General features: G+C 55.8%; 1 protein-coding gene across 5 annotated transcripts in view; it reads left to right on the top strand.

Moving 5' to 3' along the window:
* SMARCD3 (SWI/SNF related BAF chromatin remodeling complex subunit D3) overlaps window positions 1–11,562 on the top strand; it is a 33,659-nt gene extending 22,097 nt beyond the window's left edge. For 3 of the 5 annotated variants that reach the window (XM_081164213.1, XM_081164216.1, XM_081164215.1), the window contains exons 5-14: window positions 570–692; window positions 1,394–1,489; window positions 2,355–2,405; window positions 3,295–3,396; window positions 3,558–3,719; window positions 6,151–6,248; window positions 7,530–7,665; window positions 8,036–8,158; window positions 9,870–9,971; window positions 11,042–11,562. In XM_081164213.1, the coding sequence (XP_081020339.1) occupies window positions 570–692; window positions 1,394–1,489; window positions 2,355–2,405; window positions 3,295–3,396; window positions 3,558–3,719; window positions 6,151–6,248; window positions 7,530–7,665; window positions 8,036–8,158; window positions 9,870–9,971; window positions 11,042–11,095 (1,047 nt within the window). In that variant the 3' untranslated portion in view covers window positions 11,096–11,562. The remainder of the gene's footprint in view (window positions 1–569; window positions 693–1,393; window positions 1,490–2,354; window positions 2,406–3,294; window positions 3,397–3,557; window positions 3,720–6,150; window positions 6,249–7,529; window positions 7,666–8,035; window positions 8,159–9,869; window positions 9,972–11,041) is intronic. The other 2 variants (XM_081164214.1, XM_081164217.1) reach the window with 1 other exon arrangement.
* The last annotated feature ends 1,742 nt before the right edge of the window (window positions 11,563–13,304 follow it).

The raw sequence follows: 13,304 nt of genomic DNA, 5'->3' as shown, positions 1-13,304 counted from the left end.
ATCCATCTACCTGGTCACATGCAGGGGGAGGAGGCTCCAGACCAGGTGTGACAGGAAGTCCTCCTGGCTGGAGCAACATTCCCCTGTGTGTCTGACTGCTTCAGTGACGTTACATCCCACAAAGAGGTGTGGGTGTCTCCCCCTCCTCCTGCGACAAGCTCTGCTCCCAGTCTGTCTCCCAGAATCAGGAGAGGTGTGAAGAGGGCGAAGGAGAGGCTGGCTTCATGCAACAGTCTCCAGTTGCTTGGGGAAACCCCCAGAGAAGAGGGGTCTTAGACGGCTGTGGGGAGCTGGGGACTTGGCAGCTGCTTCATGGGAGCAAGACTTGCCAGAGATGAGTTGCTGTGCTCATGAGGCCTGACCCACCTGTGCAGATCCTGGTTTTGCTAATAAAGAGTTAACTCCAACTTGCTCGGTGTGATTTACTGCTGGCTCGCTCCCGTCATCTGAGCAGGCAGGAAGGGGCGGGGAGGAGGCACCTGGCCCCACTCCTCCTGAGGTGCCCCATTGAGCAGGAGCCTCCCTCCTTCCTTGCCTCCCCCCAGCTCAGACTCTCCTCCCTCCAACAGCAAAAGCGGAAGCTGCGCCTTTACATCTCCAACACCTTCAACCCGGCCAAGTCGGACGCAGACGACTCAGACGGCAGCATCGCCTCCTGGGAGCTGCGGGTGGAAGGCAAACTGCTGGACGATGTAAGCTCTGGGCAGGCAGACTTACCTGCCTTCACATCTCTCTGGGGCTGGGGGAGAAGTCGGGCCGAGCCACCTGGCCAGGTGGGGCAGCTTTTGGGGAAAGCAGCTGAGGGGCAGAGGATGAGGGAAACCAGGGCTGCAAGAGGCCCCTGCTGTGCGCCTCAGTTCCCCTTGGAGAGCCAAGGCAGTTGGCACAGTGGGCTCCTGGTTCACTCCTGGAGTGAAAAAGCCAAAACGTGAGGTGCGGGGGGGGAGAAGGGGAGGGGCCAGGGTCCTGGGTCCTGGGTCAAGCAAGGCCACGATCCCTTGCAGCAGTGCGTGTGTGGAGCTTGCTTGAAGGATGAGGGAGGCAGGGCCAGAAGAAGGGGGAGGAGGGGGTCCGAGAAAAGGAAAATATCTGGGGAAATGTCCCATGCCAAAGGGGGCAGACATGATATGGGGGAGAAGGAGTCCCCCAATAGCATCTGGTGCTGGCCTCAGAGCTCAGTGGGGCCTGGATGTTGTTCCCAACCCTCTCTGTGGGACTGGGAGCCACCTCTTTCCTCACCGGGGCCTCATCCCTTGCTCTTGCAGGGGGTGGACTGGATGACCCTCAGGGTCCCTCCGAACTCTGCAGTTGTGTATTCTTGTTGGCCTAGAGTTGAGACTCTTTCGGCTCCTCGTTCCCCGTGCTCTGACATCTCTCCCTCCCGATTCCACAGCTCAGCAAGCAGAAAAGGAAGTTTTCCTCTTTCTTCAAGAGTTTGGTCATCGAACTGGACAAGGACCTGTATGGACCAGACAATCACCTGGTGGAGGTGAGTGGTGCCCTCGGTCCCAAGTAGGAAGCAGGCCCTGCCTGGGAGCCCCTCCCCGTCCTTGCATCCCATTGCTGCATCCCATCTCCCAGGTGGTCCCTCCAGTCCCACCAGTGATGCTGCCTGTGGCCATTCAGACAGGGATGGTGCCTTCTCAAGCCCTCTTAGTATGCACAGAAGAGCAGCAGGAGAGACAGCTGGACCAGGCAAAGGATCCCACCCAGTCCAGTGTCCTGGCCTCCCAGTGGCCGACCAGACGCCCAAGGGGAAGCTCAGGAGTCCCAGCCACTGCCGTTCAGAGTCATGTTTGCCTCTGACTCTGGAGGCATCTCTCATAACTAGGAGCCCTTGGCAGCCTCCTCCTCCATGGATCGGCCCCCCTTAATGCCCTCCAAGTTGGTGGCTGCCATTGTCGCCATCTCTTGTGGGAGTGAGTTCCACAGTTTAACTCTTCGCCGCTTGAAGAAGCCCTTTCCTGAATCTCCCAACATCCATCTTGGTCGTCCAACACCCACAAGTTCCAGTCTCATGGAAGAGGGAGAAAACCTTTCCTCTCTCCTCCGTTTCTCCAGGCTGTGCATAATTCCAGACATCTCTTCCATGCCACTGCTTCCTTGCATCTTCTCTAAGCTAGGAAGCCCCAAATGTTGCAACTCTTCCTCCTGGGAGAGTTGCCCCCATCCCCTCGCGTCTCGGTCGCCCTTTTCCAAATCTTTTCCAGCCATAGGACACCCTTTTTGAGGCGAGGGGACCAGCACTGCATGTGGCCCCACCAGAGATTTGCATAATGGCGTTATGATATTGGCGGTTTATTTCCAGTCCCTTTCCTAATGACGCCCAGCATGGGATTCACCTTTTTCCACAGCTGCTGCACACTGGGTCGAAATCTCCGTCAAGCTATCCACTCAGAACCAAGGTCTGTTTCCTGGTCAGTCCCTGCCAGTTCAGACCCCAGGACCCTATATGCGTGAAACTGGGATTTTTGTTTTTTGCCCAGACACAGATCACTTTGCCCTTGTTGGCATTGAATTGCATTCGCCCCTTTACTGCCCATTTGCCCAGTTTAGACACATTGTAAGAACGCCGTGCCCTAAAAAGAGCTTGCAGGATCAGGCCAATGGGGACCGGTCCAGCCTTGCATTCTGTCCTCATAGCAGCCAAACAGACGCCCATTATGGGAAACCAGAACACAAGAGCAGCCCCCTCCCCTCCAGGGATTCCCAGCAGCTGGGATTCTTGTGGCAGGGAGTTCCACAGTTTGTTGTTTTTTTGCTTGCTTTTATTCAGCGTGGTCAAACTGACAGAATCCTCGTGCAGAGATACTTTAAGTGGCAAGTCACAACACTATCTTACAGGTGTTCTGGATGACTTTGCAAACAAGTGATGAACTCTTTGATAGACTTCCCTTCATAGCAGATCAGGTAGACGTTCACAAATAATGGAAACCTGGGAGAAATGCAATTGCTAAAGTAAATTTTCATGCAAAATACAACCAATTTAAATTTTTACCAGGGAGTTCCACAGTTTAACTCTGTGCCTCGTGAATACGTCCTTCCTTTGATCTGTCCTGAATGGTCCAACATTCACCTTCACTGGACGACCACGAGTTCCAGTTACGAGGGAGGGAGGAGAACTTCTCTCTCTCTCCACTTTTCTTCATGCCACACACACTTTTCTAAGCGTCTACCATGTTGCATCTGTCTGGCGGTGCCCACAATGTCTTTTTGCATGGGTGAGCCTTGCTGAGAGCACCATCCTGCCCCTGGCCTTGGCCCTGACCTGCGTTTTGCTTCTCCTTCTCTCAGTGGCACAGGACCCCCACCACCCAGGAGACGGACGGCTTCCAGGTGAAGAGGCCGGGGGACGTCAGCGTGCGCTGCACCCTCCTGCTCATGCTGGACTACCAGGTCAGTGGCGATGGAGGGGGCGTTTCTGGGCACATGAGACCAGAGACCAGCACCCCAGGGTCGGCAGTGGGCTTGAGGGAGCGGACCTGGCCAGCTTCGAGGCAAACCCCCAAGCCAGCTTCTCACTTCCTGGTGTTTCCTGGCCCCTCTTTCTCCTGCAGCCCCCCCAGTTCAAGCTGGACCCCCGCCTCGCCCGCCTCTTGGGGATCCACACGCAGACGCGCTCGGCCATCATCCAAGCCCTCTGGCAGTACATCAAGACCAACAAGCTGCAGGACTCCCACGACAAGGAGTACATCAACTGTGACAAGTATTTCCAGCAGGTGAGTCCGTTCTCCTCACCTCGCCCCCTCCAGGAGGGGCTGGCAGGGCGGAAGCTGTGAGCCACCCAGCAGCTTCCCTAGAGGGCCTGGGGGGCTCTGGGCGCTGGAAGGAGCGACCTAGACTGAGAAAGAATGAATGGGGGACTGGGTAGGAAAAGAGGTGTCTGCCAACGTTCCTGCATCTCCTGTCCTTCTGGAGTTCAAGGGAGAGTGGGGAGTCCCTTCTAGAGCATCTTGGGTTATCCCCAGGGGCCATGAATGGGGCTGGGCAATGTCTGGTTTTCAACTTCATGATATATCATCAGCTAAACACTGCAGTATGTGGAACGCGGGTGGCGCTGTGGTCTAAACCACAGAGCCTAGGACTTGCCGATCAGAAGGTTGGTGGTTCGAATCCCCACGACGGGGTGAGCTCCTGTTGCTTGGTCCCAGCTTCTGCCAACCTAGCAGTTTGAAAGCACGTCAAAGTGCAAGTAGATAACTAGGTACTGCTCCAGTGGGAAGGTAAACGGCGTTTCCGTGTGCTGCTCTGGTTTGCCAGAAGCAGCTTAGTCCTGCTGGCCACATGACCTGGAAGCTGCACGCCGGCTCCCTCAGGCAATAAAGCGAGATGAGCGCCACAACTCCAGAGTCGGCCACGACTGGACCTAACGGTCAGAGGTCCCTTTACCTTTACCTAAACACTGCAGTATATATTTTTTCAACTGTCTATTTGCCATACACAAATAAAGCTGTATTCGGTGGACGAAAGGATATATGATTTTTGACATGACTGAGAATCGTAGAGCCAGGGATGGAGAATTTTAAAGCATTAAGATTGGGATGTGGAAAATATGAAAACCATGAGCGGAGGCGGAACTGAAGATTTGGAGATATGCTTCAGAGGTCCAGACTATGGGGAGCCTAGAAAAATTAATAATTAAAATTTGCTCTTTGTTTTTTATTTTAGTTTTTTTTTTAAATGAGATTATGATGTGGACATGTCGATTGGCTGTCTTTATTGGAAATTTTTAAAAAAATGATTAAAAAACAACACTGCAGTATACAGTGGTACCTTGGTTCCCCAACGGCTTAGCTGGTGAACAAATTGGCTCCTGAAAGCTGCAAACCCAGAAGTGTGTGTTCCAGTTTGCAAACATTTTTCGGAAGCCGAATGTCCGTTTTGGCTGTCGACATTGTTTCCGGGGCCAGTCAGCTAATCAGAAGCCGCGCCTTGGTTTGCAAACGTTTTGGAAGTCAAATGGACTTCCAGAACGGATTGAGTTTGAGAACCAAGGTGCCACTGTACTGATATATCACGATATCTGAAATAAGGATGGCGCTATGGCTTCATGGTTTCCCCCACATTGTGCTTTTTGCACAACGCATCGTGATTTGCAATATAAAGCCAGTTGAAAACTGTGAAACCGATGTCACAATATGGACTTTGGGACGCTATCTCACCCGGCCCCAGCCAGGGAGTGCCAGGCCCTTCCTTGGAGCACGTGAATTGTAGAATGGTAGATTTGGCAGGGACCCCCAAGGGTCCTCTAGCCCACCCCTGCAAGGCAGGCATCTCAGCTGAGGCATCCATGACAGACGACCAGCCACCCTCTGCTTAAAAGCTTCCAAGGAAGGAGAACCCACCTCCTTCCGAGGGTGTCTGCCCCATGGTCACACAGCTCTTGGGGGGGTGAGAGGGGGGCATTGGACATGAGTTGAAGCCCCTTCCCAGGCCTCCAACCTTGGCTGGGCTACATGGGGCCACCATCTCCCATTGCCGGAAGCAGGCCTTCCGACTAGGGTGGCCCTGTTCTGTCCTCTGCTCCTTTCTCTTCTGAGCCAATAATAATAATAATAATAATAATAATAATAATAATAATAATAATAATAATAATAATAATTTAGTATTTATACCCCGCCCATCTGGCTGGGTTTCCCCAGCCACTCTGGGCGGCTCCCAATCAAGTGTAAAAAACAGTACAGCGTTAAATATTAAAAACTTCCCTGAACAAGGCTGCCTTCAGATGTCTTCTTAAAGTCTGGTAGTTGTTGTTCTCTTTGACATCTGGTGGGAGGGCGTTCCACAGGGTGGGTGCCACCACCGAGAAGGCCCTCTGTCTTGTTCCCTGTAACCTCACTTCTCGCAATGAGGGAACCGCCAGAAGGCCCTCTGCGCTGGACCTCAGCGTCCAGGCTGAATGATGGGGGTGGAGACGCTCCTTCAGGTCTACTGGACCGAGGCCGTTTAGGGCTTTCAAGGTCAGCACCAACACTTTGAATTGTGCTCGGAAACATACTGGGAGCCAATGAAGGGCTCCCTTGCAGGAGAAGCTCCTTTACCTTGGATCAGATGTGGGCACTGCAGCTTCTGGTGGGGGGGCTAGGGTTTGCTTTGAGGGCCACCCAACTCCTGACACCCAGCCGCTCCCCCCCCCCTTTATGGTTTCAGATCTTTGACTGCCCGCGGCTAAAGTTTTCCGAAATCCCGCAGAGGCTGACGAACTTGTTGCTGCCGCCGGATCCTATTGTCATCAACCACATCATCAGGTCAGGCAGCCCCACCTTGTCCTCCAGCGGGGAGAAGCGTAAACTTGGAAGGGGTCCCAAGGGTCATTTAGTCCAACCCCCTGCAATCCTGGTGGGACGGCAGTTGGTGACTTGTGGCCTGGACTTCTGGGATGCTTGGGTGGGGTGGGGGTGAAGCCCTGCCTCCCCTCCTCCTGGGGTGCAGTAACTCCTTCAGGGGCCGTGGGCAGGACTCAGATTCCATGGTGTCCCTTGTGGGCCTTCTCAGCGAGCACAACGTGGAGGAAGGGTCCCGACTCTGCAAGGAGGAGATGTGGCTCATGGATTGCTTACCCCTCAAGAGGTCTATATCAATTCAGCAGGCAGGGGGAGGAATGTGTGGGGTCCAGGGAGAGGACGCTGAGGGCCAGATGAAGGCCAACTCCCTGTGACCATCCTGGCCGGAGGCTCTTTTTGTGCTCATTGAGAAGTAGCGGCAGTGCTGTGACTCCAAAGCCACAAGGAGCTGCATGCAGAAGGCCTCTGGGGCTGGCAGAGCCCCAAACCTCTGCCAGTGAGGGTAGACCATTCTGCACCAGTCAGAAAAGTAGGTGGTGGTGGTGGTGGTGGTGGTTGTTATTCACTTATACACCGCCTATCTGGACAGGCCTCCCCAGTCACTCTGGGCAGCTCCCAACAGAATATTAAAAACACAATAAAGCACCAAACATTAAAAACCTCCCTAAACAGGGCTGCCTTCAGATGTCTTCTAAAAGTCAGGTAGTTGTTTATTTCCTTGACATCTGATGGGAGGGCGTTCCACATGGCGTGTGCCACCACCAAGAAGACCCTCTGCCTGGTTCCCTGCAACCTCACTTCTCGCAGTGAGGGAACCACCAGGAGGCCCTCGGAGCTGGACCTCAGTGTCCAGGCAGAACGATGGGGGGGGGAGATGCTCCTTCAGGTCTACTGGGCCTTTGAGGCCGTTTCGGGCTTTCAAGGTCAGCACCAACACTTTGAATTGTGCTCGGAAATGTACTGGGAGCCAATGTAGGTCTTTCAAGACCGGTGTTATGTTGTCTCGGCAGCCGCTCCCAGTCACCAGTCTAGCTGCCGCATTCTGGATTAGTTGTAGTTTCCGGGTCACCTTCAAAGGTATCCCCACGTAGAGCGCATTGCAGTAGTCCAAGCGGGAGATAACCAGAGCATGCACCACTCTGGTGAGACAGTCTGTGGGCAGGGAGGGTCTCAGCCTGCGCACCAGGCTACAAGGTGCTTCCTTCTGGGAGCATCTCCTCACCTTGGCCCTGGCTCCCCTCCTAGTGTGGACCCCAATGACCAGAAGAAGACCGCCTGCTACGACATTGACGTGGAAGTGGAGGACCCCTTGAAGGGGCAGATGAGCAGCTTCCTCCTCTCAACAGCAAACCAGCAGGAGATCACAGCCTTGGACAACAAGGTGCTTAGGGGTCGGGGCGGGGGTGTGGGGAGAAGAGGCACCTGGACTGGGGGCCTGGGGTGCTGGGGCACGTGGTGGTGGGAACTCAGTTAGGAGGCTCAGGGGCTTTCCGTTTGGAGGAACCATGGCCAGCTACAGCTGAGGGGATCAGTACCACTGGGGGCATTGTAGAATGGTATAATTGTAGGTGTGGAAGGGACCCAAGGGTCATCTAGTCTGACCCCCTGCCACCGCAGATAAATCACAGCATGGCTTTACAGCCGTGTGTCTGCAGTCTGGTGTGAAGACTGAAGGGCTCCCTTTGGGGACTGGGTGCAAATCCTTGCTCCCACAGTGAGTAACGAGCCTCTTGTTTTCCTTCCCTGCTCAGATTCACGAGACAATCGAGTCCATCAACCAGCTGAAGATACAGAGGGATTTTATGCTCAGCTTCTCCAAAGACCCCAAAGGGTACATCCAAGATCTCCTCCGATCCCAGAGCAGGGATCTCAAGGTGGGTCTATGGGGGGGGGCGGTTCCTAAGTGCACAAAGGAGCAGATGGGGCTCCTGAAATTAGGTCTTATTGGGAGGGTGAGAAGACCGTGGCTGTGGCTGTTTTTACACTGCAAAAGGATCCCACGGGGGCCTTGTTCCCAGTGGCTGTTCAGAAGGATGGATTGGAGCCTGTGGTTCACTAGCCAGCGAAATGGCGGCATAGAGCGGAGTCTACAAGGTTTGGCAGCAGAGCATAGCCATGGTGGCCCGGAGCCATCAATAGCTGCCTCCTCCTCCAGCCCTCTTGAAAAGCCGTCCAAGTTCGTGGACACCACTGCATCCAGTGAGAGGGAGTTCCACAGTTTGTGCTGCATGGAGAAGGACTTCCTTTCCCCTGCCCTGAACCTCCCAGCAATCGGCTTCGTTGGATGTCCGCAAGTTCCAGCGTTAGGAGAGAGGGAGGAAAACTCCCTCGCTTGTTGTTTTCTCCAGTGTGGTCTAGTGGTTAAGAGCGGTAGTCTCGTAATCTGGGGAACCGGGTTCGTGTCTCCGCTCCTCCACCTGCAGCTGCTGGGTGACCTTGGGCCAGTCACACTCCTCTGAAGTCTCTCAGCCCCACTCACCTCACAGAGTGTTTTTTGTGGGGGAGGAAGGGAAAGGAGAATGTCAGCCGCTTTGAGACTCCTTAAAGGGAGTGAAAGGCGGGATATCAAATCCAAACTCCTCCTCCTCCTCCATGCCACGCACAATCTCAACAGCACCTGTCAGGGGTTCAGGGACAGAGGCACAGGGGAGGCAGGAGATGGAGAGCGATGGGGAAGAATCCCAGGACGCTGAGGAAGAGGATGGCAGTGGGTCAGAGGATTCCATGAGCCTCTCCAGCGAATCTGAGGGCAGGACAAGGGGAGTCCCAGGGGGGACGCATTGAGGGCAAGGGGCCAGCAGGGGATCCCAAAGTGGCAGCTGGGAGTCAGGACCAGCTTCCCCCCCCCCCAGAGCGCAGCGAAGGGGGAGGAGGTTCCAGTGTGACAGGGGAAGCAACTCCGGCAGCAGAAAGAGAGGGGAGATCAGAACAAGCCATCCTCCCGGAAGGGGAGGGGAGCACTGAGGGGAGTAGCGTAACTGTCAAGAGGAAGGTTAGAAGTTGGGCGCGCGCGCCAAGTTCAAATCTGCAGGCGCTCGGAAGAACAGGGAGCCCGGAGGAGGAGCCAGGTCCCAAAGCCCGCAGGAGGGAGGGAGAGCAGTCTGGGGATTCAGCGTCAGGGGAATCCAGGAGGGGCGAAACCCCAGCGGGCAGGAAGACCCTGCGGAAAAGGAGAGAAAGGAAGAGGTGGAGCAGCGCAAGCTTCTTGAACTGGTGCAGGGGAGGGACTGACTCAGAGGGGACTTCGGCGGTCTAGCGTTACGGACGTGAGGCTGCGCGCCTCTGCTGTGAAACGGACAATGAACTTCAATAAACGTTTCTGTATATAAAGAGACACTGGCGTTGGTCCTTTGTGAGCTGGGACCTGAGGCAGCCTTGACAGCACCTATCATGTTGGTCCTAGTCAGGCAATGGCAATGCCTTTGTTGGGACCAACCCAAATGCCCTGTGATGGACTTCTCTAACTCACTCTGTGGGGGGCTTCTAGTACATGCTGTCTGCAAACTGCCCTTCGTGCAGAACGCGGCAGAAGGCCTAGAGCTGGTGGGGCTACTCTGACGCCACGTTGTCCCCTCTGCCTGGCAGGTGATGACCGACGTGGTGGGGAATCCCGAGGAGGAGCGGAGGGCAGAGTTTTACCACGAGCCGTGGTCCCAGGAGGCCGTGAGCAGGTACTTCTACTGCAAGGTAAGAAAATAGAATAGAATTTATTATTTATACCCCGCCCTTCTGGCTGGGTTTTCTCCAACAGAGTATTGGGCGCTTCCAACAGAGTATTCAAATACAGTGGTCTGTTAAACATTAAGAGCTTCCCTAAAGAGGGCTACCTTCAGATGTCTTCTAAAAGTCTAGTAGTTGTTCTTGTTTCTGACATCTGGTGGGAGGGCGTTCCACAGGGCGGGTGCCACTACTGAGAAGGCCCTCTGCCTGGGTCCCTGTAACTTGGCTTCTCGCAGTGAGGGAACCACCAGAAGGCCCTCGGCGCTGGACCTCAGTGTCCGGGCAGAACGGTGGCGGTGGAGACGCTCCTTCAGGTCTACTGGACTGAGGCCGTTTAGGGCTTTAAAGGTCAGCACCAACACTTTGAATTGTGATCGGAAACGTACTGGGAGCCAGTGTAAGTCTTTCAAGACCGGTGTTATGTGGTCTCGGCGGCCGCCCCCAGTCACCAGTCTAGCTGCCGCATTCTGGATTAGTTGTAGTTTCCAGGTCACCTTCAAAAGTAGCCCCACACATTGCAGTAGTCCAAGCGGGAGATAACCAGAGCATGCACCACTCTAGCGAGACACTCCATGGGCAAGGAGGGTCTCATCCTGCATACCAGGTGGAGCTGATAAACAGCCGCCCTGGACACAGAATCGACCTGCACTTCCATGGACAGCTGTAATTAATTAATTTTTATAATGAAATGTTTTTAGAATGTTGGATTATTTGATTGTTTGATTATTTGATTGTTGTTAACCGCCCTGAGCCCGGCTTCGGCTGGGGAGGGCGGGATATAAATAAAATTTATTATTATTATTATTATTATTATTATTATTATTATTATTAAGTCCAGAATGACTCCCAGGCTGCGCAGCTGGTCCTTCAGGGGCACAGTTACCCCATTCAGGGCCAGGGAGTCCTCCACACCCGCCCGCCTCCTGTCCCCCCAAAACAGTACAAAAACAGAGGACAAAGTTGGAGGCAGGCTGAGGTGGGCTGGGAGGGCGAAGCCCCTTCCATCGCCCCCCAACTCTCTCCTTTTGCCCTTTCAGATCCAGCAGCGTCGTCAGGAGTTGGAGCAGTCTCTGGGGGTGCGTAACACCTAAGCGGGGGTTTCCGGCCTGTCTGGCCAGCCCCTGAGCCAGCGGACTGACCTGTGTCCCCCCATCGCCCCCCATCCCACAGAGGGGGGGGGGCTTTCTTCACGACTGGCCAAGGGGGCAGGTCTGACTCGCACCACCACCAGCGCCACTAGTCTCTGGCCACCTTTTGAGTGTGTTTTGCCCCACCGACCTCCTCCTCTTCCTCCTCCTGCGGCTGCTGAGACCCTCCCAGGCCGGAAGGTGGCGAGGTCTCCCCTCACGTCGCTCACGCCGATCATCGGATGCTGGAGAATGAAGGACACCCCCTCCCCAAGCACACAGGGCCCCTCCTGGACTAAGACTTGGAAGGGGAGGAGGAGCCCAGTGGATTGGTCAGATGCTCCTAAATCTCTCTCTGCGTGTCTCCCCCCTCCCTCCCTCCAGGGGTGCCAACTTGAACAAAATATTGGGGGACCCAACTAAGCCCCACCTCGCATAATTGATCACAAGTCATGGCACATGCACACTATTTGAAGAGCAATGCCTATTAACCTTGGGGGGCCGTGGCCCCCTCAAATTTTTTATTGGGGCCCCAAAGGGACCTTGGCCCCTAGGAGTCGGCTCCAATGCCTGCCTGCCTCCTTCCTTCCTTCCTTCCTTCCTTCCTTCCTTCCTTCCTTCCTTCCTTCCTTTCTTCCTCCCTCCCTCCCCCTTCCTCTCCTTTCTCCCTCCCTTCCTTCCTTCCTTCTTCCTCCCTCCCTCCCTCCCTTCCTCCTCCCTCCCTTCCTCCCTCCCTTCCTTCCTTCCTTCCTTCCTTCCTTCCTTCCTTCCTTCCTTCCTCCCTCCCTCCCTCCCTCCCTCCCTTCCTTCCTCCTCCCTCCCTCCCTCCCTCCCTCCCTTCCTTCCTTCCTTCCTTCCTTCCTCCTCCCTCCCTCCCTCCCTCCCTCCCTTCCTCCTCCCTCCCTCCCTCCCTCCCCTCCCTCCCTTCCTCCTCCCCTCCCTCCCTCCCTCCCTCCTCCCTTCCTCCTCCCTCCCTCCCTCCCTCCCTCCCTTCCTCCTCCCTCCCTCCCTCCCTCCCTCCCTCCTCCCTTCCTTCCTTCCTTCCTTCCTTCCTTCCTCCCTCCCTCCCTCCCTCCTCCTCCCTCCCTCCCTCCCTCCCTTCCTCCTCCCTCCCTCCCTCCCTTCCTTCCTTCCTTCCTTCCTTCCTTCCTTCCTTCCTTCCTCCTCCCTCCCTCCCTCCCTCCCTTCCTCCTCCCTCCCTCCCTCCCTTCCCTCCCTCCCTCCTCCCTCCCTCCTCCCTCCCTCCCTCCCTCCTCCCTCCCTCCTCCCTCCCTCCCTCCCTCCCTCCCTCCCTCCCTTCCTCCTCCCTCCCTCCCTCCCTCCCTCCTCCCTTCCTTCCTTCCTTCCTTCCTTCCTTCCTTCCTCCCTCCCTCCCTCCTCCTCCCTCCCTCCCTCCCTCCCTCCCTTCCTCCTCCCTCCCTCCCTCCCTCCCTCCCTTCCTTCCTCCTTCCTCCCTCCCTCCCTCCCTCCCTCCCTCCCTCCCTTCCTTCCTTCCTTCCTTCCTTCCTTCCTTTCTCTCTCTCTCTCTCATGGTGCCCCCCAGGCGTTCTGCCTTCATGCCCCTTTGCAAGGCCATTTATGGCCACATGAGCAGCAAATCCCCCCCCCTTCACTGGACAGATGGAGGCTGCAGAGAGACCTGGGTCTGGGGGCTGCAGTGCTCACCTGGTTTGCTCTGGAGTGGAGCTCCTTGCAAATCTGCCTGTCTCCAGGCTACCAGCTGTGTCGCCCGTGTTCCCTCCCTGCCCTCTTCCTCTGCCAAGGCCAAAGAGGCCACAGACCCCCCTCTGTCGACAAGCCCTGTCCCACCGCCCTGACTTTCCTATCTATCTCTGCAGGAGTGTGGGGGTGTGGCGGGCACTGCCAGTTCCCAACAGAGCCCCCCCCCCCCCGTTGAGATGGATATGGGAGACCTGCCCCCTGGCCAGCCCCACAGGCTGTCTGCGTTCCTGTCTGCCCTCTGGCAGGCTCAGACCCAAGGCAGCCGCTGAAGAGGGTCTTGCTCTCTACCTCTTCCTGCTGTCCGTGGGACCCCTTAGAGGGTGTGAGGAGGAGCCCTGCGGTGGCAAAAGGCTCCCCTTCTCATGAGAACAGGATGCTGGGCTGTAGCCCAATGGCCTGATCCTGCAGGCTCTCCTTATGTTCTCATGCTCCTCGCTAGCCAGGCCTCTGG

Source organism: Podarcis bocagei, assembly GCF_964188305.1.
Source record: "Podarcis bocagei genome assembly, chromosome: 12".
In the NCBI taxonomy this organism is placed as follows: domain Eukaryota; kingdom Metazoa; phylum Chordata; class Lepidosauria; order Squamata; family Lacertidae; genus Podarcis; species Podarcis bocagei.
This window is presented reverse-complemented; position numbering and strand designations above follow the sequence as displayed.